Raw genomic sequence first — 22,962 nt, 5'->3', positions numbered from 1 at the left:
CCATTAAAATAAGAAGCTTTTGTATAGTGAAGGAAACCATCAACAAAAGAAAAAGGCAACCTACTGAATGGGGGAAGACATTTGCAATGATTCTATCCAATAAGGGGTTAATAGCCAAAGTACATAAAGAACATATAATTCAAGAGCAAAATAAATAAATAAATAAATAAAATGGACAGAGGACCTGAATAGATAGTTTTCCAAAGACCACCTAGAGATGGTCAACAGAAACATGAAAAGATGCTCCTCATCACTAATCACCGGGGAACTGCAAATGAAAAAGCCACGATGAGGTACCACCTGACACCTGTCAGAACTGCTAGCATCAAAAAGAGAAGCGGAGAAAAAGGAACCCTGGCGTACTGCTGGTGGAAATGCAAACTGGGGCACCCACTATGGAAAACAGTATGGAGGTTCCTCAAAGAGTTAGAAATACCATATGATCCAGTAATTCCATTACTGGGTATTTACTCAAAGATAAACGAAAACAGAAGAGTCAAGATATGGAAGCATAAAGAGGCTATCAGAAGACGAGTGGGTAAAGCTGTGGCTATATATAAAATATTACATGTAGATGTAGATCAGTGTATATACGTAATATTATACAGTATTTTCAGCCATAAAAAAGAATGAGATCTTACCATTTACAACATGGATGGACCTAGAGGATATAATGGTAAGTGAAATACGTCAGAGAAAGACAAATACCGCATGGTTCCACTCATATGGAATCTTAAGTGAACAAGGAAAGAGACAAACAAAAAAACCCCGACTCTTAAATACAGAGAGCAAACTGGTGGTTGTTGGAGGGGAAGCGGGAGGTCGAGGGGAGTGTGGATGAAATAAAGGGGATTAAGATGTACGAACTTCTATTATGCAATAAATGAGCACAGAGATGGAAAGTACGACACAGGGAACACTGCGTAAGACTCTAAGAACTATCTGGTGACCTCTGGGGACTGTACTTACTTGATGAGCACTGAGGGAGGGAGAGGATTGTTGAATCATTATGTTGTACACCTGAAACTAATACAACAGCAGTTAATCATACTTTAATTTAAAAAAATGATTACAAATTAAATGTTTTGAACAATGGCAGTACTGCTAACAAAAATAAGATCTGTTTGGGCCACAGAAATTTGCAGACACAGAACTGAAATCCCCTATTAGGTTCAAATGTAAGTATCATACCCTTGACTCAAAAGCACTTTTATGCACTTTCTTCCAGATGTGGCTAAAGCCCTGTAAAAAGGTAGAGATACCAGAACGACCAAGTTATGTTGCTCCACTGTACAAGACAAGTGAGCGGAGAGGAACCTTATCCACCACTGGCCATTCTACGAACTTTGTTATTGCCATGACTCTTCCCTCTGACCGACCCGTGGAGCACTGGATTGGACGGGGTGTGGCACTATTATGTCAGCTTAATTCATAATTCGAAGACACCTGTTCCTATTTCTTGTTAGATGGTTAGGAAGAAAATATAAACAATTTGGTTTATGTAGATTTCACTTAAAGCTGTACTTAATTATAAATTTATGTGCAAATGCAGCCTGTATTTTTAAAATGCCTCCTACTTCAGTGTAAGGAATGTTCTGAAATAAAGACTAAAGAAAACACACCGGTGTATTTGCTCTTTTTGAATAACTTTATTTTGGGAGAGTTCCATAAGCATCAGGAACATACATAAAATGACACACCACTGTTGACAATGAAAAAAAAAAACAGCATTGGATCATTTCCAGCTTTATAAATTTTTAAAAAATGATTCAGTTACAACAAAAAAAAGTTTAGATATTTTAGCAAGTATCACCTTGCAGGACCATAATCATATTTAAGCCACTGACGTAGTTAATGGAAAAAATTCACACTGCATCTAGTTACTATAGTATTTCTACGCATAATCACAGCTGATTGAATGCAATGTGATATACACCAAAATTCATATGGATGTCACACAGTGACAGCATTGTACAAGTAACATGAATGACCTCCAACAAACACACATTAAATCAGACTGGTCAAGCTAAATGGAATGTTGGAGCCAAACAGAAATGTTGTGGAATTCAGATTGTCTAGTAAGACTTGAAACTATACACTAGAACGATGTGGAAACTAAATACTGGTGGAACCCTAACAAAATACTAGCAGCAACCGTTACAGCCCTCTTAATAGGTTAAAAAAATCTAGCAGATGAAGAGAATACCATTTTTTAGAGAATATAAAACTTTATATACTTCAGCAGAACTTGCTTGCTTTAAACCAGACCTGTAAGACTGGGGATATATTCCCACTGTTGCTTTTCATAAAAGTTTTAAAATTAAGCAGATTTAATGCTGGAATGCAGAATCCTCCTTGGGTATAAAAATGCAAAAAGGAACTAGAAATATATCTTGGTTCAGAAAGCAAGATATTTTAATCACTTGAAGTTGGCAGTACTAAATCAAATATCAGCACCTTGTAGCGGGGGTGCTTGAAGGGCCAAGCAGTGAGATGAGGGCTGTGCTCATTCATTGCCCAACGCTGAAAATATTCTAGGTAAAAAACTCCTACTTATTACAGGAGGCCATAGAGAAAGCCAGAAATAATTTTTCAAATTCAGGCATAAATTCAGAAAAGCACACCTAAGCGTCCTTGCTTACAGCACAAAGGAGAAACACTGGCAAGACTCTTGCTACCCAGGTACATGTGCAGCTCTCCAAGTTTTATTTTTGTAGGTTCACTAAGAGGAAAGGAGCTGAGGAGAGAAGGAGGGCTAAATGCAAACACTTTAAATGGAATGGAAGGAGTTTGGCTCTTAAATATTTGAACAGTAAGATTTTTAAATCAGCTGCATTGGTAGCCAAGCGATTAAAACAAAGCTGCCTGCACACAGTTCAAACACAGTTTACTGGGCATAAATGGAGACCGTGCGGTACAAGATGTAAACAGAAAGCTACATGCAGTATGACTAGTGCTACAAATTATAGGTCAAAATTCAGGATAAACATGGCTTGCACTTCTCACAAATCGCTCGATTATGCTAGAACAGGGCACCTCTAAGTGAGACAAGTCCCTATCAGGCACCGACAGCGTATCTTGGCACAGAACGATCAAGTGATTTCAGCTGTGTTACTTAAGCGTATCTTCCAAGTCGCGTGGTATCACGACAGCCCGTGCCATCAGCGGAGATTATCGTCAGAGCCACTTCCATCGACATGCAGAGATTATGGACGTGGTGACTTGGGTTTTCTGCCTTACCTTCCTGCCAATCGCAGCATGTGCTCTAGGTTCCCAAACCAAACTGGTAAAGCAATGCGTACATTTAGAACTTAAACTTCCCCAGTAACTGGTTAGTACTGTTAGAATAGGAAAGCTGCATATTTCAACCATGTTTGGGTTCTTCTTTTTTTCTGGTATTTTCTAGAGGGTTACACTTTTAACGAAAAAAAAAAAAAAATTACCACATGCTCCAACTCCCTACCCCCACCAAAAATCCCAAAACAAAAACAAAACTGAAGTTTGAAAGAAAAAAACACCCAAACACCAAGTATAATATTAATACAAAGAACCGTTATGAATCTTTCATTAAACCGAAGCTCACACAAACATACAATCACAAAGTTCAGTAGTTTAGGCTGCAAGTTTAAACACTATGGCAATATATACAAAAATAGTAACTCTAGATTCAAGAATAAGGGCTTTTCCCAATGCTAAATTCATACTCTAACACAGCCTGAGCTCTCCTCTAGTTCCTACAGCCTACTTTACGCAGTTTCAAAATTGTATCAAGTTGATCCCCATTACCTTATGTATATATGTAACTGAATTAAAGGACACTACAATTCATTTTTAGCACAAAGAAAAGTCTGCCCGAAGTCCATTTAAAATATTTTTAAAGTTTAAGTGATTTTTGGTTCAATTTCTATTTCTGCATAGCCACAGAAGTTTCTACTACCAAAGAGACTACTTTAGTGTTTTATATGATTATTTTTTTAAAAGTCTTAATCAAACCTATGTCAACATTGGTTCATGGAGTCCCATTTTCTCCTCTCTTTATCACAAGCTTTATATTTTTAAAAGACCCCTTCACACAGGGAAAAGCAGTACTGAGCACCAGTCTTTTGTGGTTAGGCTCAAATCTATGGAACTTGGAAGTAGTGCAAGCCACTGACTTTTCTTTGAGCAATGTGCATACAGTACTAGGGACAGATGCAAAGCTGCACGGAAACATTCTCGTAATCCACAGTGATTACTGGGAATGGTTAAAACTGGAGGTCAAACACAATTTTGTCTTCATAGAGGGCGATCACCAGCATAATGGCAAATCCAAACAGCAACCCTAAATTCTGAAGAATGAATTGCCCCACGGGACAAAAGCCATGTTCTTCATTGTCACCATCACCATGCAACATTTCTGGAAGCTGCAAAAACAAAACCCAGGTACTTACAAGCAATTCTGTATAATTCTCTGCTTAACTTGTTTACATTCTTCTACTTAAATGAATAAAGCATAACTACAAATTATTCTATTAAACATAATGCTAACCATAATACATACTTCAGCCAAACATTGATGAAGTTTAAGCTCTAACTATGAAGTAAGTACTAAATCTGTTCCCTCCTAAACCCTGAACAAATGCAAATATGCGCGTTGGCCGTTTTCTAAAGTTACTGTCCACTGATCTTGCCATTTGCTTTATGCTAAAGTATAAGACCATTTATTATTGCCAATAAACTCTCCAGGAAAGATCACCACATTTACTGACTTAAAGTCACTGAAAACATAAGATTCTTTTGGGGGGGGGGGGGATACCTAATTCAAGATTTTCCACTTCTTTACTCTTTCCGTTTTAAATTCTCATATTCAGCTGCATGTGAGAGCAAGGACAGACATTTACAGACAATTCCTAACTCGTTATCTCTCTGCCCGTAAGCCGTTATTTTCCTTGCAATAATAGAGAAAATAGTCTCTCGAAGCTATTCATCAGGACTACGACCAAGTGGAGCCCGTGGCCTTCACAGGGTCCTCTGTTTCTCCTAATCATGATACAATTTCAAAAACCTGAATGTTTCCAGTACCTTTAAAGGCACACAGTTCATTGAAGTTCATAGTTCGATTTCTAAAGCATAAGCATATACTATTACATTTAAGAATAATGCAAAGTTCAAAGTATAAAACCTAAGTCTTTATTTAAGTAAATAAGATTTGTTAAAGAAATGCATGTCCATTATTATAAGCATCAAGTCTTTCCATCCACATCTAATCAAAATTGTGACAGAAATGCTACTTCAGGGGCGCCTGGGTGGCTCAGTGGGTTAAGCCGCTGCCTTCGGCTCAGGTCATGATCTCAGGGTCCTGGGATCGAGTCCCGCATCGGGCTCTCTGCTCAGCGGGGAGCCTGCTTCCTCCTCTCTCTCTCTGCCTGCCTCTCTGTCTACTTGTGATCTCTCTCTGTCAAATAAATAAATAAAATCTTTAAAAAAAAAAAAAAAAAGAAATGCTACTTCACGTTTCATTTTCTTGTTTTCTGTGTTTTGCTTTTCAAGTGTGCAATGACACCATCAGAAAGAGGACACAGATATGCTACTCTTTCAGACACTAAGCTCTCCTCCAAACAGTATCTTGGTGCTTTTCGTGGTTCAGAGGGGGAAAGTCTAACATAATGGCTGCATAGGAAAAAATGCTATTGCTCATTACTAAATAATGAGTACAGTTAATCCAACTACCATATTCTGACATTGCTACAGTATATTTAACAATTCCCTGAGGGTCTTATTTAATTCCACCACTTCATGCTGGTCATCAATTTTGTTCAGAAGTCTATGGCCATAGTAAATAACGGCTAATGGAGGCTACTGTCCTTTTTGAGCAGAGTTAAGTACTTGTGACAGAAACCACTGCAAACAGCAGAGCTGATTAACTGCGGTAGAGACTACACGGGCTACAAAGCCTACATATGTACTCTCTGTCCCATTACAGAAAGTCTGCCAACCTCTGGGTTAATGGATCAGAACTAAACCAGGCAACTTCCCACCTGTGGTTCTATTAGTACGAAGACTGGTTTATCTTTTGTCCTTTTCTCAAGTTTTCATTATGACAAAAACTGTTAAATCTGGCTTTCCTTACCACTGAAGCATAAATACCACTGGATGTCTCACAGAAGCATCCCCTCTGGATATGTGCACACACCAGCCACAAGAGGCGCTATGCCTTCCCCCATTCAGTTCCATCCCCAATGCCCACACCCGGATTTGCTGATCATAACCACGGCGGAGCCAGCTGTACCCAACAGTACGGCCGTATCTGTGAAAACGCAAGAGCGCTTCCACGCTGGGGGATGACAGCTGCCGTGCAAAGCCCCTAAAACCAGTGGATACTTCCAACTGCACTTCCTAAAGAGACCTCTGGTCTCTAGACTAGAACTTCTAGTTCTAGACTAGAACTTCTGGTGCTGTTGCTATGGCATGACTGACTGTAAGTGAATAAACACCTCCTCTCTATAGTCAAAGTAGTCTTTCTAAAATGAAAATACAATCATGTCATCGTTGCTTAAACCCTGTAATGGTGCCTCAAAATTTACAAGATAAATTCTCATTTTTTATAGCACTATGTTTTGTGTCACTGTCATGATCTGGCCTACATCTACCTAATAACTATGGATGTAATTTTTTAATCCATTTTTTTCCATTTAACATGAGAAAAAATAATCTCAGTGTCATTAAAATCCTAAAATATATGTAGGTAGTTTTTCTTCTTGGACATTTAGGATATTTCCAATGTAATTATAACATTATAAATGCTACTTTTTTTGTTTTTTGTTTTTTAAAGATTTTAGTTATTTATTTGACAGAGAGATAGAGATCACAAGTAAGCAGAGGCAGGCAGAGGGAGAGGGAGAAGCAGGCTCCCTGCTGAGCAGAGAGTGGATGTGGGGCTCGATCCCAGGACCCTGGAATCATGACCTGAGCCGAAGGCAGACACTAAATCAACTGAGCCACCCAGGCGCCCCTTATAAATGCTACTTAAAAACACTTAAATACAGTTTTACTTTTGTTTGCTTGTTTGTGTTCTTAGCAGTAGTCATGTTGGGTTACTTTCTCAGAATATCAGAACATAGTTCTTGGAGTCGACTGACTGGTTAAGGAATGATGTTACTCATTACTCTGCTTTCTCCTATGCCCTTTCCTCTTGCTCCTAATAAACTCTTCTACAGGTTTTAAGACTCAGCTCAGATATCTTGTTCCAGAAAAATTTCCCTAATTTCCCCCTATTTTTTAGCCAGCCTCTCCCCATAGTTCCACAGACATGGTGCACTACTCTAGCGTAACCCATTATCAAAAGAATTCTAATTAATGGCTACTTTTCTTCTTCATTAGACTACTAATCCTTACTGTAAAAATTACCTTGTTCTTTTCAGAATTAGCTCATTTATTTTTCATTCAACTAACTGTGAACTACTTCTATAGTAGTAAATGAAATACAACCAAAAAGAAGTTTGTCCTCCCAGAACTGACATCCATGTGGGGCACACAGTGAGCTCAGTAAATAAGTAAAATGTTTAGTGTGTTATTAACAGATCAAAATACAAGTGCAAAGGAGAAAAAGAAAAGTGAAGTAGGGATAGAAGATGTAAAATGTTGGGGTAGAAGTTGGGAAGCCTCGTAAGGAGTGAGGGAGCTAGTCAGTAGAGCTTCTGCAGGCCAAATAGTCCACATTTAGTGACCAGCAAGAGCCAGGCCCCTGAGGCAGTGTGTGCCTCCTGGGGGAAAGGGGAAGAAGATGAGGAGAAGAGACACATTAGGGAGGGCTAAAGGGAGGAGGAGGAAATTCACAAGGAGCCACTGAAGAGTCTGAAGCACCTGAGTGACATGATTGTTGACTCAGAAGCCGTCATGGATCGGGCAACAATAGAAGCGGGGAGAAGGTTAAACCGAAGAAGATGGTGGCCGAAGAGGTGGCTGGGAGGTGGAGCCCTCCCCCGGGGCTTAGGATTAGTCAGAGGTTGGGGGAGCGGTAGGTAACAGGGAGAACCGAGACAAAGAATTATCATCAGGGCTTTTATCTGAGCAACTGGAAGAACGGAATCATCATCTGTAAGACAGAGACTCCTACAGGAGTTGGGGGTCCAGTGAGTGAAGGCTGGCCATCTCAAGAACTAGGCTCTGAACAGATGTGCCTGCAATTCCTCTCAGACACTCAGGGAAGCTGGTGGATAGACTGACCTGGAGTTAAAGGAAAGGTCTGGGCTAAAGATGTAAATGTAGGAATTACCAGCCATTAAATACTTAAAGTCATGAGACTAAATGAGATTACCTAGAGGGCTTTCACCAACATTTATAGGTCAAGGAGAAGAGAACCAGAAAACAAACGGAAAGGCCAGAAAGGTGGTTAAGCCAGGAAACGGTGGTGGCATAGAGGCCAACTGACAAGAAAGCATTTCAAAGAGAAGAGACTGAGCCCCCGCCAAATGCGGCCGTTAGGACAAGTGAATGAAGCCGGACAGGGTACGTGACCATGGACTCAAGGATGCTGTGGTCAGTAGTAGATGTGGCCAAAGCAATCTGGGACAGCGGTCGGGGAGAATACCAGATGAGGCCAGACTCAAGAAAGAGGAGAACGAGAAAATAAGAAAGGGTAATCTGCAATACCAGAAGGAAAATGGTGGCTGAGAACTAAAATGGGAACTGGAGTTAAAGAAACTCCCTCTCTCCTACCTTTGTGAGAAGTACAGGAGGTTTAGACATGATCCAGCAGAGAGGGAAAAATGAACAACAACAGAGAGAAAGGGGAGAATTTCAGGGAGTTAGTGAAAGGGGACAAGTGCCAGGGCACGGCTTTAAGGAGCTGGCCTCAGCGAGAAACAGATTTCTTCACTGTTCACAGAGAGATACAGGAGGGGAGCAGAAACAGGGATGGCAACCTGTGGAAGGCTGTCTTGATGGCTTCAGTATTTTCCATGAAATAGGAAGGTCATCAGCTGAGCATGGGGACAGGAAATGAGGTGTTAGAGTCCAAGAAAAAAACAAGGAAATGGCAAACTCTAGGCACAGAATGTAAATAGCTATTTTTTTGTTGATATTTTCTAAACTATTATAAATAGGCAATAATCCTGTGATTAAAAATTTAGGTTACAGGGGTGCCTGGGTGGCTCAGTGGGTTGAGCCGCTGCCTTCGGCTCAGGTCATGATCTCAGAGTCCTGGGATCGAGCCCCGCATCGGGCTCTCTGCTCAGCGGGGAGTTTGCTTCCCTCTCTCTCTCTCTGCCTGCCTCTCCATCTACTTGTGATCTCTCTCTGTCAAATAAATAAATAAAATCTTTAAAAAAAAAAAAAAATTTTAGGTTACAAAGTTTTGAAGTGACACTATCTAACAAATCTTACCAGAAGGAAAGTGAACATAATATCTAAGTTAAAAACAAAAAGTAACACAAACCATAAGAGACTCTTAATCTCACAAAACAAACTGAGGGTTGCTGGGGGGAAGAGGGTAGGGAGAGGGTGACTGGGTTATGGACACTGGGGAGGGTATGGGCTATGGTGAGTGCTGTGAAGTGTGTAAACCTGGCGATTCACAGACTTGTACCCCTGGGGCTAATAATACATTTATATTAATAAAAATAATTTTAAAAAATCAAAAAATAAAAACAAAAAGTAATCAAGTTACTAGTTCTGCAAATATACTGCCTAACATAGTTAAGACACTAAGGTAAAATTAAAATAAAACTAGTTGCTATTGTTTAGATTTGTTAACTTTAAAGTTAGAAATAGGGGAAATTGCATAAATCCCTAGGAATATACACCATTTTCTGCAGAAGACTGGCTTACATAAGAGGTGTAGTATTTCCTGTTTGCTATAAAACAAGCTCAAAGAATGATTTATTAACAACCACAAAATATTTATACCCTAACATTACAAAATCTTCATAGTATAATAATTATCTCTAAATACTGGATTACTTTGAATAGTAATATCCTTTGGTCCAAAATTCTCAGCATCTCAACTTGATTTCCAAAGAAATCCTCCCACTTAATTTTCTTTCTCTAATAAGCTATTTAGGATATCATGTTTTTAAATGGGGTACATATTTTTTTTAAATAGTCTTTCAAATATGTCCAGAGATTTCCTCCATTTTTGGAAGGTGCACTCTATTTACAGGTTTAGTATTAACAAAAAAATTTAAAATATCTTACCATATCCACCAAGGCTACGTAGAGGAACATGCCTGCAGTGACTGCGAAGATCCAAAGTGTGATGTTATTGGCGTACTGGCCGACGGCCGTGCCTATCAGCATGCCTACGTAAGCCATCATGGCGGAGAGGAGGTTGTAGACGATGGCCTGCTTCACAGTCATGCCCGCTTTCAGAAGAACTGCAAAATCACCTACAGTAAAGACACAATGTGAGAGTTTTATAACCACAGGATTTTATGCACAAATTTAGGGGGGAAAAAAAAAAAAGAAACCAAAATTAAGAACTGATATTAAAAGATACGCCTTTAATAACTGATGCTTTAGGGTGCCTGGGTGGCTCAGTGGGTTAAGCCGCTGCCTTCAGCTCAGGTCATGATCTCGGGGTCCTGGGATCGAGTCCCGCATCGGGCTCTCTGCTCAGCGGGGAGCCTGCTTCCCTCTCTCTCTCTCTCTCTGCCTGCCTCTCTGTCTACTTGTGATCTCTCTCTGTCAAATAAACAAATAAAATCTTAAAAAAAAAAATAACTGATGCTTTATTATAAAAATTTACTTATTAAATTAAACCTAATACATGCAAAATTTGAGTGAAAGTCTCAGGCTCGATGCTCAAAGACAGTCGGAAAGGTATGTATGATTCCGTGTAAGACAGAGAATGCCAAGGTTGCCTGAAGCGGGCTGGGAATGGGGTGTGACCACAAAGGGACTGCGTGAAGGGACTGTTGGGATGATGGAATTGTTCTGCACCTGCTGGCCGTGGTGACTGTTACAGAAAGTCACATACATGTTAAAACTCAAAGAACCATACACCAAAAAGGCCAATTTTCTGTAGAATGTGAAAAGTAAAATGTTTTTTTAAAAAAGCAGAAACATGACAGAAAAAAAGAACTTGGTCACTGCTTTTTCTGTGAGCTACAATTAAAGCTCTCTCCTCTGATCTCTGCCGTATTTCCAAAGGGAAACGGCCTAAGAAAAACAGAAGTAACAGACTCTTTGAATATGTATGCTGTTCACATTTATGTTTTATTTTTTCCAGAGAAAAAAATTAAAACTTAATTCTAAACATGTAAAATTAGAGACTTTGTCACTCATGTGTCTATAGCTGGACCACTAGGGGAAAATGGGTTAAGGGGCGCCTGGGTGGCTCATTCAGTTAAACGTCTGCCTTCAGCTCAGGTCATGACCTCAGGGTCCTGGGATCGGGTCCTGCATGGCGCTCCCTGCTCAGTGGGGTGTCTGCCTCCCTTTGCCCCTCCTCCCACTTCGTTCCCTCAATCTCTCTCTCAAATAAATAAAAATCTTAAAAAATGTTAAAAGGGTTAAATACTGCTCAGAAACTTTACTAGAAAAATAAATACTGCCAGAAATAATAGTCTTAAAGCTAAAGGGCCAAAATCAATTTCAACTAATTATAACAAACTTTTTAGTTATTAAATGTGCAAACATCCAATCAATCACTGAACACTTAGCAGTGCAAGGTATTATGTAGAATACGGCGGTATTTCTTTCCCTTAAGAAGCCATCTTCGGGGCACCTGGCCGGCCCGGCTGGGAGAGCACGTGACCCTTGATCTAGTTTGAGCCCCATACTGGGCGCAGAGGTCACTTACACATACACACATAAACAAGCCTTTAAAAAAAAGGGATCTTAATCTTATATGACTAACAAACAGTACATGATCTTTTCCTTTTTAATTCTTATGGTTACAAGGTTCTAATTTCTAACAGGAAGGCGTGAACAGAAAAATTAGTGCTATGCTAGGAGATTCTCTATCAATGGCTTCTAGTTTGCCATTCTCCAGTTTCCATCTAATACGACGCTCTTTACATCTTTTCCTAAAAGTCTTTGGTCTTTCAGAATATTTTTCAAATATTTCTCCACAGACCTTACACCTTGTCTTTTCATTCCTTTAATAAAGGTTTCTTTTGTGTAGAGTTTTTAATCTTTATGAAGTCCAATTTTATTACTTTTTTCCTTAACGGATCATGCTTTTGGTGCTGTGTCTAAGAATAACTTGCCTAATCCAATAACAGACTTTCTCTTATGTCTTCTTCTGTGCGTCTTACAGAGGTAACCCCCACTTTGCCACGGTTCACATTACAGCCACCTCACTTTTGTTAAAGACCTACATTAGTACCCGTTTTCCCTAACAACAAAAAAATCTGAGGAGGATTTTCACTTTTACAAAAAAAGGCAGAATGGGAACCTCGCCTTTGTTTTGCAGTGAGCCCGTGCAGCATGTACCCCGAGCAGAAAGACTGACGGCACCCAGCCCCTCCCTGGGGAAACAGACTCAGCATCTCAGCATCAAGCAAGCGTCCATAGCTCTGAACTAGGTGACCAGTGCTTTATCCCTCGCTTGTGCATCTACCAGCAAGATCTATCCTAAGGTATCGAAAGCCTAAGAGAGGTTTCTCGGGGTCCAGGAATGCTCAAGAACTTCTGCATTAATAGTGTTTCTTAGCTTTAAGCCATTGTAGCTTACAAAAGGTTTTAATAGGAACACTACTTCTGGATAGTAGGGAAAACCTGTATTTTAAAATTTTTATTAATGGGGCACCTGGGTAGCTCAGTTGGTTAAAGTGACAGACTCTTGATTTAGGCTGGGGTCATGATCTCAGGGTCATGAGATCAGGTGCGCAGAGCCTAGAGCCTACTTGGGCTTCTCTTTCTCCCTCTGTCCCTCTCCTCGTCCCCGCGCATGCACACACCTTCTCTCGAAAAAAAAACAAACAAACAACTTTTGTTTATTTAAATCAGTGATCTTGGGAGGCCTGGGTGGCTCAGTTGGTTGGGCAGCTGCCCTCGGCTCAGGTCATGATCCCAGCGTCCTGGAATCGAGTCCCACATCGGGCTCCTTGCTCATCAGGGAGCCTGCTTCTCCCTCTGCCTCTGCCTCCCATTCTGTCTGCCTGTGCTTGCTCTCTCTCCCTCTCTCTCTCTCTGACAAAAAAAAAAAAAAAAAAAAAAATCTTAAAAAAAAAAATCAGTGATCTATTTTTAGATAATCTGTGCCTACTGTGAGGGGTTTTTGGTTTTTTGGGCTTTTTTTTCCCCCACTACATATCCAATTACTGCAGCAACATTTGCTGGAAAAATTATCCTTTCGACATGGAACTTCCTTTGCACCTTGTTGAAATTAAGTTGCCATATATGTGAGAACTCTACTTTGTTCCACTGATTTATGTGTCTATTTTTTCACCAATATAAATTGTTTCAATTACTGTGGCTTTATAGCAAGTCTTAAAGTCAATTCTGCTGTCCTTTTCCAAAATTCTTCTGGCTATCCAAGTTCCTTTCCCTTTCCCTGTAAAATTTTGAAAAAGCTCCGAAAAAGCCTACTGGTACTCTGATTGGGAATGCACTTAAAATATAGGGAAAATTAGCATCTGAAAAGATATTGAGTCTTCTATTCCAATCCTGTTACACTCTCTTCATACTTAAATCTCCTTTGATTTCTTTTGTGCTGATCTGTCATTTCCAGCATACAGACTCTATCTATATTTTGTTAAGATTTAAAGCAGAGCATTTCATGTTTTTTGGTGTTATTATACAACTACTTTTAAAAAATTTCAATTTCCAATTATTCACTGCCAATATATAGCAGCGTAAGTGATCTCTGTAGAATGATCTTGCATAAGATGAATTATTTCATTTAAACTCTATCTCTGTCCTACTCTCATCTTAGATGACAATTTCTCAAAGGTATCTGCATATTTTTCTCCCTTTTTCTCTACCTTTCTCAGTAAGAATCTGTACAAACATTTGAAAAAGAGATCAAAGGAATACAGTTGGGATTTACACCAAGCAAATCTATTCATCTTTTGATAAATCAGTATCCTTTCCTTTCTGCTGACAAAGGGTATCATTAGCACAATGAATGAGGTATACCTGTCAAAGCCGTTAATGTGATCCAGTGCTATAATTACGTTAACATCTGCTAACATCAACTATTAAGATTTTTAAAAACAAGTATGTATTTTAAAATTCTTTATTTTTGCCTTAAATAATACAAGTATACACATGTATAAATCTACATAGTGAATGTTCAGTTTTCCCTGGACAATTTAGCACATTATGAAAATCTTATTTTGAAATTCTATTTACCCCTTAAATATACAAGAGGAAAGGAAAAAAAAAAATGGATAGCACCACAGCCTTTCTGAGCTGAGTCTGAATAATATGGATAAATTCATTTATCAAAGTGTTACCTCCTTTAAATTAGAACACATTACTTAATGTCAAGAAGAGAGTTCTGGATTATCCCCAATCTCATTTCCCCTTTATATGTTTTTATACAAGTTTTCCTATAAATTATTCACATGATGATACAGTTCTTTACTGAAAGAGTGGGGAGAAAGCAGAGAAAATACAACAGAGTAATATTGTAACTTACTTAAATTTAGCTACACAAGTTTAGCAAAAATGGAAGAAAGAATAATAATAATTCAGACAATTTCATCCATTACCACAGTCCAGGAACAAACATGCAATGAGAGACCAAGGTTTTCTATTTTCTCAGATGGTTTCAATTTCTACACCCCTCTTAGAGTGAATTCCCCTGAACTGTATATCATTCTAAGGCTTAAAACTACAAATTTTCCTACCGCATTCCTAAACAAAAGCAAACCCTCACCTGGTACACCATTAGAGAAACAGCGATCTGTCCAGAAAAGGAACAATAAAACTTGGAATTACTAACGGTCAGTTTTTAATGCATTAAAATGTAATTTAAACACATTTTACCCCTTAGGGTATGATGACTTCAGTATAAAAATCTCAGAATGGTTTGAAGAATTCATAATTAAAAAATTTAACTAGGGCCAAAGAGGTTTTAGATCAAATCAATTATCCTGGAATGTGACGTATCATACTGCTTTGCCAATACCTTAACCACCAGGGAGAAGGCATCTCCTCTATCCACCTGCCATGCTTCTATCTCATCTTCAAGGGGAATCACCTTTCCCTTGCTTGGAAGTTTGAGGAAGATGTTTCTATACTTCTCTCTCCAGTTTCCCTTCCTCTCCAAGTAAGAGTGGATAATCAGGGTAGGACATTCATCCAGGCCTATTTTACCGAAGTGCCTATTACTGTGCCTTAAAGGCAAAAAAAAAAAAAAAAAAAAAAAAAGGCTGTATAATCTCTTTCTTCGAACACTTCCTCTGGTTATGGTCAGTAGACTACTTCCTACCTTGATGGATACAAAGTCCAAAGCATCTTCTGTCACCTCCAGAGCTGTGCTCTTTCTTCCCTACAAGCTTCGGCAGCTAGAATATGGAGTTGATGTGGATTTAGCACTAAGTATCGGGGGGAAATGCACATTTTCTTAGGGTCTCACTTCTTTCCTGCTGGTGAAGTTCAATATACTTTAAAAAGTTTTATCTGGGGCGCCTGGGTGGCTCAGTGGATTAAGCCGCTGCCCTTGGCTCGGGTCATGGTCTCAGGGTCCTGGGATCGAGCCCCGCATCTGCCTCAGCAACCCTGCTGAGCGGAGAGCCTGCTTCCCCCTCTCTCTCTACCTGACTCTCTGCCTACTTGTGATCTCTCTGTCAAATAAATAAATAAAATCTTTTAAAAAAAAGTTTCATTTTTATTTATTTACTTATTTGGAGAGAGCACAAGCATGGACACAAGCTGGAGAAGAAAGCGAAGGAGAGGGAGAGATCGCATCCCAAGCAGGTGCTGTGCGCAACGCAGAGCTCAGTCTCAGGACCCTGTGATGGTGACCTGAGCCAGCATCTAGAGTTGGATACTTAACTGACTGAGCCACCCAGGTGCTCCTCAATATATTTTAAATTGTTGTTTCCTCTCACAGCAATAGTACCATCTCAACTTCTGGTGTGTGGGGTAAAACAGGTAGAGATCTGTGGTCGAAGATCTCACTGAGGAGTCCTGACCCACGCAGAGTTCTATAATCCAGCTTTTACAAGAACTCGGCTCTGGGGATCCAGGGCTTACCTAGCCATTAAGACCTGTCCTGCACGTGTTTTACATGGGGCTATCATTCCTTGTGTGTCACTTTTTCAACAAGAAACTACAGAGAGAAAAAGGAGTAAGTAGTAGAAAGGCAACCACCTTAATCTCCAGACTCTCTGCTGTCAGTAACCATGAAGCGGCGTGATGTACTCCACCAAGGGAACAGGAAGAAGGTAGGAAGGGAAGTTGAAGGTTTTCCCAGTATGCTGCGGATGTGTGTCTAGGACTACCCAAGTCTAGTTCTAAGCGAGTTCGAAAAGAAAATGGAAGGCTAAAATTCTTAGCAGTATGTTACTCACATATAGAAACTGACAGCTCTGATTTCCATTGCTACGGAGTCACAACCGGCAGCTCACGCCCTTACTAACACAGGAAAGCAGTTAAGAAAAGGGGTTAAGATACAGTATCTGTACCCAAAGAACCTATATTTTAAGAAACAGGACATCTAAAATGGATATATACTAAGTACCCAAAGCAAGACCTACTTAAAGTAAGTGACAAAGTTTAGAAGAAAAAGTAATCCAATCATGGGACCAGAGGGCAGTCCTGCAGTGAGAGGGGGAAAAAGACTTATTAACATGATTAACTAGGGACACAAGCAGCAGGATGAGCCAAAGTAGGAGAACGGTATAAGCAAAGAAACAGGCTGAGGCACCTACAGTGTATTTGCTGAATCATGTTTGGTGAAGTAGAAAACATGCAACAGCGAGTACAGTGAGTAAGGCTAACACGGTAGGCAGAAGGGAAGGTCACCTAAAGTAGGATGAAGGAATCTCAGCTTCTAACTCCATACGTAAGGGAAGCAACTGGAAGATTCTGATTACGTGAGCAAGTCACATCTGAGAAGCTCTATCTAGGATAAGGTATATGAGATGGACTGGAATAGAATGAAACTAGGTACAAACACTATGGAAATTGTCCAAGCAAAAGACAATGAAGGCAATGTTGGCTTAGTCAGGGTAAGGATGATGGGACATGAACCAAGACAGAAAGACCACATGCCCAAGGCTGGTAAGTATGGAATCAGGTTTAAAGAATCAGCACCAAGTAAGCACTAACAGATTTTTCTGCTTTTTGTGAGCAGTTAATAATTTTCTAAGCAAACTACATATATAAACTCTATTCAAAGTAAGCAAATAAGGCTACTGCTACCACCAAAAACAGTTAAACACAGTCAAATGACAGATGTTTCATACATGAAAAATTCCTTGCATTCTCAAAAGATGGAGTTTTTTTTTCTCTCAAGGTCATCTCCACATCCCTTGCCCATTTTCTATGTGATGAATGCATGTTCACATCTAATGTTTTTCAATTTACAGGAAAAAAATACACATGAAGAGAAACTAAAAAAATTTAAAAATCATTGGTAGGTGAATAAGTGCCAACCAGAACAACAAAAAACTATCATTTTACACCTGTCGAACTGACAAAACTTAATGAACTTAACATCAAATCCTGGCAGGGATATGGAAACACAAGAACTCTCAGGTACTGCTGGTTAGAAACTGTACTGGTACGGCCATTGTGGACAGTAATGTGGCACTTCTTGGCATGTATATCCTGAGATCCATCAATTCTGTTCCTGGGTAGAAGCCCAAAAGATGTTCTCAGAAGAGCCTATAAGCACTCAAGTGTACAGATGTTAAATGCATCATTATCTGTGATGACAGGAAATTAAAGGCATGGTGTATCCGGTACTAAGTGATAAATATGTAAAATGTAGTAAACGCACAAGTCTGAGTACTGGGTAAAAGCAACATAGTAAATTAACTCATGAGAACCTGGAGTTTTTAAGCGTAATGATCAGAAACAGAAGGCAAGGAACAGAATGGGATATAATGTAATACTGTTGATGTAAGTTAAAAATACATACATATAAAACAATGTACATTTTTAGGCACATATAACACATATTATATAATAAGAGAATGATCACATGTATGCCTGCAATCAGCCACTTTTATGTTTAAACTCTCCCAAATTTAGACACATTTATCACTGAAGAAGTCTCAGATTCGACAAAATCCGGTGACACTCTAAAGGTTATACATTACCTAACTCGTGTGGCAGCTCATGACAGAAGACCGCTATAGAAGTGCTGATTCCTCCGGTCAGTCCGGCACTGAAAGCTGCTCCTGAGGCGGGCGTAGAAACAAAGTCAAGTGATGTTTACTTCTGCTTTTCCATTTTCATTAACGATGAAATTAACTTCACGGTATGCGCGTGACTCACATCTACCTTACTCCGTATGTTGTGCATATGTAAGTCAAGTGCAACAGGTGTATGACAACCAGAGAGAGCGACTCCATGAAGGAAATACTCTCCGAGAAATTTAATCATCCGTGAGGGTTTCCTTCTCACTCACTAAAAGCTCGGGAGTATAACGGCTTTCAGCATTTCCGTCTCTGAGTGGAAACCTGATGCTAAATTTTAAGTCCTGTAAGTCTATGATTTCATTTGCTCTCCCATATAAATATTTAAAGATACCTAAATGGCTACTATCCCCTTATCTGAACTTTTCTGGGTTTAGAGTATAAATGCCACGAAGTATTATTTGTCTGATGGTCTTGAGGACTGAATATCAGAGGTACAAATTACATTTGATTCTCCTGGTAAAATTCTTTATTCTTTAACATTGATGGCTATTGTTGATTCAAAAATATGGCCTCTCCTTTCTGGAAGAAACCACAGCCTACTTCTGAGTCAAGTCTGGAAAAGAAAATCATGAATGAATCATGTTTAATATTCTCCTAGACTAAGTAATATCAGTTTACATTATTAGCAAGGCTCTAACATAATATCTGAATTTGGTACAATGGACTTTTAACATGTAAATTTTTCTTCACCTTCTCAAAAGCAAAAACGAATTATTAAACCTAGGATTGAAATTATACATTCAGGGTCCTGTAAATGTGTTTGAAAATAAAATGTTAAATCACCATTCATATGGTGATTATGCCTTGGAAATCACCATTAAATGAATAATTTAATAATTTAATGAATTTGAAAATAAAATGTTAAATCACCATTCATATGGTGATTATGCCTTGGAATGTTATTAAAGTAGTATATTATAGACATTCGTTTATATGTTCAAAGGAAAATCCAGTAAAATTAATCTCTATGCCCCAAATAAACTTATACTGAAAACCTTAACAAAATCACATGACCCGAGTAATATATGACAGTGTATTTGTTAACCTCCAAAAGTTAATCTTATGTATTGTAATTCATAATATTAATACTGAAACTGTGGACAAAGGAAAACGGTCTTAAAGAACAACAAACTATAACCCAAGATTCAGCCCACTCACCGATTGCTAAGCCGTCACTGAAGTTGTGGATGCCGTCCCCCATGATCACCATCCACGCTATATTAGCTATCCCTGTCTCTTTCAGGTCAGATCCAGAGTGACAGGGCCCATGAGAATGATGAGAATGTTTGTGGTGCCACTGATGGTTGTGTTTCCTCAGCACAGTTTTACTCTCGTCGTGGTGGTTGTGGGCAGCGGCGTTGAGATCATGCTCATGAATGGTATGTAAGCCATCACTTTGAGAATGGTCCATGATTTTCTCCTCATCCACACAAAGATAATTTTTAGGAGGAGATTCCTGTTGACCTTCTAAATCTGTCAGTTCAGTTTCATTAAGTCGATCTTCAGAAACAACCGAGTCATCAGTTCCTGTATTTGTAACAGCAGAGGACACACCTTATCAACACCTAAATGAACGCTTCTTTGCTAATTTAAACTCAGGCAGAATAGCAGTGCGATATACATTTCTTAAGTGAATGTCTTTTACAAGTCCCAAGTAAACGTGTAAGAGCAAAGAGAACAAAGACACATGTGCACACACAACAAACTGGGGTTCTGAGTGTCCAAAAGATGAAGCAGATGAAGTAAGTGAGAGCACTGAGATCCGAAGCAGCAGAGTGAGAAGAACGGGCAAGCATGAAGACGCTGAAACTTAAGGAGCACATCGTGAACATCAAAGGGGAGAAAGTTATTGCAGAATTTACAGGACAATACAATGGACCCACCATTTTTCAGGGAAAGAAGGAACCTTAAAGTTTATCCACTCTAACATTCCCTTATCACTCAAGAAAACAAAAACAGAATTTAAGTACTGGCACCGCACCCCCCAAAGCTCCACCCACCGGAAAATGCTGCTCAGATCAGTATTAGAAGGGAGTTCAGAAATCCATGTAAGTGAAGACAACATCTGATAAAATTTTTTTTTTTACTGAGGTTGGCCTCTCCCCCAGTTTTCAAAAGCTATTTATTATGTGACAAAGAGCCTACTACTTCTCAAATTGTATTTTGGAGCGGAATACAGTTAGAGTCTTGTCTGCCCCTTTTCTGCAGAAAATCATTCGTATACTCAAGGGAAACACAGGTTAAAAAAAAAGGTAACATTAGATTAAAAAAAATTTTTACGTTTCCTTGAAAATTGTAAGCTACCTCATCACATCTATCAGGCAACAAGAAAGATGAATGGATGAGCAGAGATTTTTTTTATATGGAGACCACTCGCCCTCTTCCATATGAAAGCAATCACATGCGGTGGGCACGGAGATTTTGCATTGTCAAGATCTAAAAATAACACGAGCATACTGCTTACAAAACCTTTTTGTTTCATTCTTTTTTTTCCTGTAAAAGTGCAATACATTCCTTGCCCTGTGATGCAGTTAGTCCCACATTTCAGTATAAGTAAGGCCAAAATAAAACACTAACAAAATCACAAGATACACTCACATTTAAGAAAATACAAGTTAGAAACTAATATTATGAAAGCCACAAAAACAAGATATTTCAAACACTGGCACAGTTTAGAAGCAATATTTCAATTTTTATATTTTAAAAGTTTCTCTTTAGTCAGAACTGTTGCCTACCGGCAAGAGGCTTGAGCTGAAGCCAATCAGCATCTGGTGTGTTATTTAACTTGTGATCTGAAAGCTTCCTTCCAATAGTTGATTCTTCTGTGTTCTGCTTCATAAACCACTTCTGTTTTCCCTGAAAAGAATCTGGTATTAGCATCAAATCTGCAGCCACAATGAACAACAATATTTACTTACTAACATCTACGGGGATAACTGGCACTAACATTTTATTCATAAATTATTTAGGAAAAAAGTGAGAAAAAGTTTTTAGAAATTAATCAAGGGGTCTAACTAGATAAAATAGCCAACTAAATTTATATGTCATTTTTTCTTTTTCCCAATGACTCAAGTAAAAGATAATTCATCTACTCAGAAGCACAGAATGGGATACACAGACTGTATTACACGCACCTGAGTGAAATGTGAAATACGTTTAATATCTGCCTTACTTATAGTGTGTGGGAAAAGGAAGTTCTGAAAAAACTAAAGTTCATTCTTTTGAATTTCATCGTCCTGAATGCAATCTTACATCTCCCTACATGTGACATAATGGCCAGAGTCACCCTTGCATTAAAGTCCCCACATTTGCAGTTTACTTCTGTGAGACTTGGACATAAGAATGCTCATCTGTAAAATAAAAATGACACGGGGCGCCTGGGTGGCTCAGTGGGTTAAAGCCGCTGCCTTCGGCTCAGGTCATGATCCCAGGGTCCTGGGATCGAGCCCCACATCGGGCTCTCTGCTCAGCGGGGAGCCTGCTTCCCTTCCTTTCTCTCTGCCTGCCTCTCTGTCTACTTGTGATCTGTCTGTCAAATAAATAAATAAAATCTTTAAAAAAATAAAATAAAATAAAAATGACAGATTCTTAGGATTAAATGCGGCGATGTATGAAAACGATCTATCAGTAACTGACTCTTCACAGTTTTGCAATAAAGTTTTCTTTCTCATCTAATTTGTCCTCAATTATTAATGAATCCTAATTATTGTATTTCATTGCTTAGGTTTGAATTCTCCTATCTTCCAAAAAGTCTGCTTTCTTCTTTTATCAGTGTAACTATGTAACTACCACTGACAACTCTTCCCACTTACATTTCTATTTCCAATCTCTGTAGATTTAAGGGAGCAAATAAGCTGTGGCCTTCTGATCAACAGAATGCAAGAAAGTGACGAAGGGCTACTTGTGGGACCGATCTGCGAGAAGCCTGGCACCTTCTGCTTTTGCTCAGGAAGCTAGAAGCTAGCTACTTCTGAAGACAGGCCATGTGGCAGAGACAAAGACCACCTGGGGACCTTCTACCCCCCCCCCCCCCCCACTCTGTCCAGGTCCAACCAGGCCAGGTGAGTCCGAAGGGAGTAAAGTGAGCGACTCTAGCTGATACCAAGTGCAGCAAAAGAACTTCCTGGTGAATCTCGCCTCATTTTCTCACAGAATTAAGAGAAATAATAAACTACTATTTATGATTGGTATAAGCCAGTAAGCTGTGGGTTTTTCTGCTTCACAGCAGTAAGTAACAAGAACTGGGGAAACACAAAATTGTCAGAAGAAAGTAATATGGAGACAACCTAGAGAGAAGAAAAGAAACAGAAGTCATGAGTTAAAGAAGAAGGGGAAGAAAAGGGAAGCAGGGAGAAAAAGCCAACACTAGTACAGAAGTGTTAAGAGGAAAATGCAAATACTAGCTGGGATTCTGTCTAACTGCTTTGGTTCCGATTGTCTGTTGTCCTAAAAACTTGCCAAATCGTTACCCTCAAAGGCTCAACTTGCTGAAACCAGTCAACATCTGATGTATTACTTAATTTATGCTCTGGAAGCTTTCTTTCAATAACTGATTCTGCCACACAGATGGTAAAATGCCTGTTCTGTTCAAATATCACTAATTCCCTTTCCTCAAAAAATGCCATACACTTTTTCTTCTCTGGTTACTCATGGTCCTATT

The 22,962-nt window shown here is 39.2% G+C and overlaps 2 protein-coding genes across 6 annotated transcripts in view; one reads left to right on the top strand and one right to left on the bottom strand.

Moving 5' to 3' along the window:
* Positions 1 to 1,612, top strand: part of DNAH7 (dynein axonemal heavy chain 7) — a 273,847-nt gene extending 272,235 nt beyond the window's left edge. For both annotated transcript variants that reach the window (XM_047720641.1, XM_047720640.1), the window contains one exon: positions 1,229 to 1,612. In XM_047720641.1, the coding sequence (XP_047576597.1) occupies positions 1,229 to 1,435 (207 nt within the window). In that variant the 3' untranslated portion in view covers positions 1,436 to 1,612. The remainder of the gene's footprint in view (positions 1 to 1,228) is intronic.
* Positions 1,613 to 1,625: 13 nt separating this feature from the next.
* SLC39A10 (solute carrier family 39 member 10) overlaps positions 1,626 to 22,962 on the bottom strand; it is a 116,384-nt gene continuing 95,047 nt past the window's right edge. For all 4 annotated transcript variants that reach the window (XM_047720645.1, XM_047720644.1, XM_047720643.1 and 1 more), the window contains exons 6-10: positions 21,038 to 21,158; positions 19,461 to 19,829; positions 18,201 to 18,281; positions 10,174 to 10,364; positions 1,626 to 4,403 (exon numbers count right to left, since the gene is read on the bottom strand). In XM_047720645.1, coding sequence (XP_047576601.1) covers positions 4,245 to 4,403; positions 10,174 to 10,364; positions 18,201 to 18,281; positions 19,461 to 19,829; positions 21,038 to 21,158 — 921 coding nt within the window. In that variant the 3' untranslated portion in view covers positions 1,626 to 4,244. The remainder of the gene's footprint in view (positions 4,404 to 10,173; positions 10,365 to 18,200; positions 18,282 to 19,460; positions 19,830 to 21,037; positions 21,159 to 22,962) is intronic.

This window comes from Lutra lutra, chromosome 3 (genome assembly GCF_902655055.1).
Source record: "Lutra lutra chromosome 3, mLutLut1.2, whole genome shotgun sequence".
NCBI classification, from domain to species: Eukaryota; Metazoa; Chordata; class Mammalia; order Carnivora; family Mustelidae; genus Lutra; species Lutra lutra.
The sequence above is the reverse complement of the archived record's forward strand: the minus strand, read 5'-3'. Positions and strand labels throughout refer to the sequence as shown.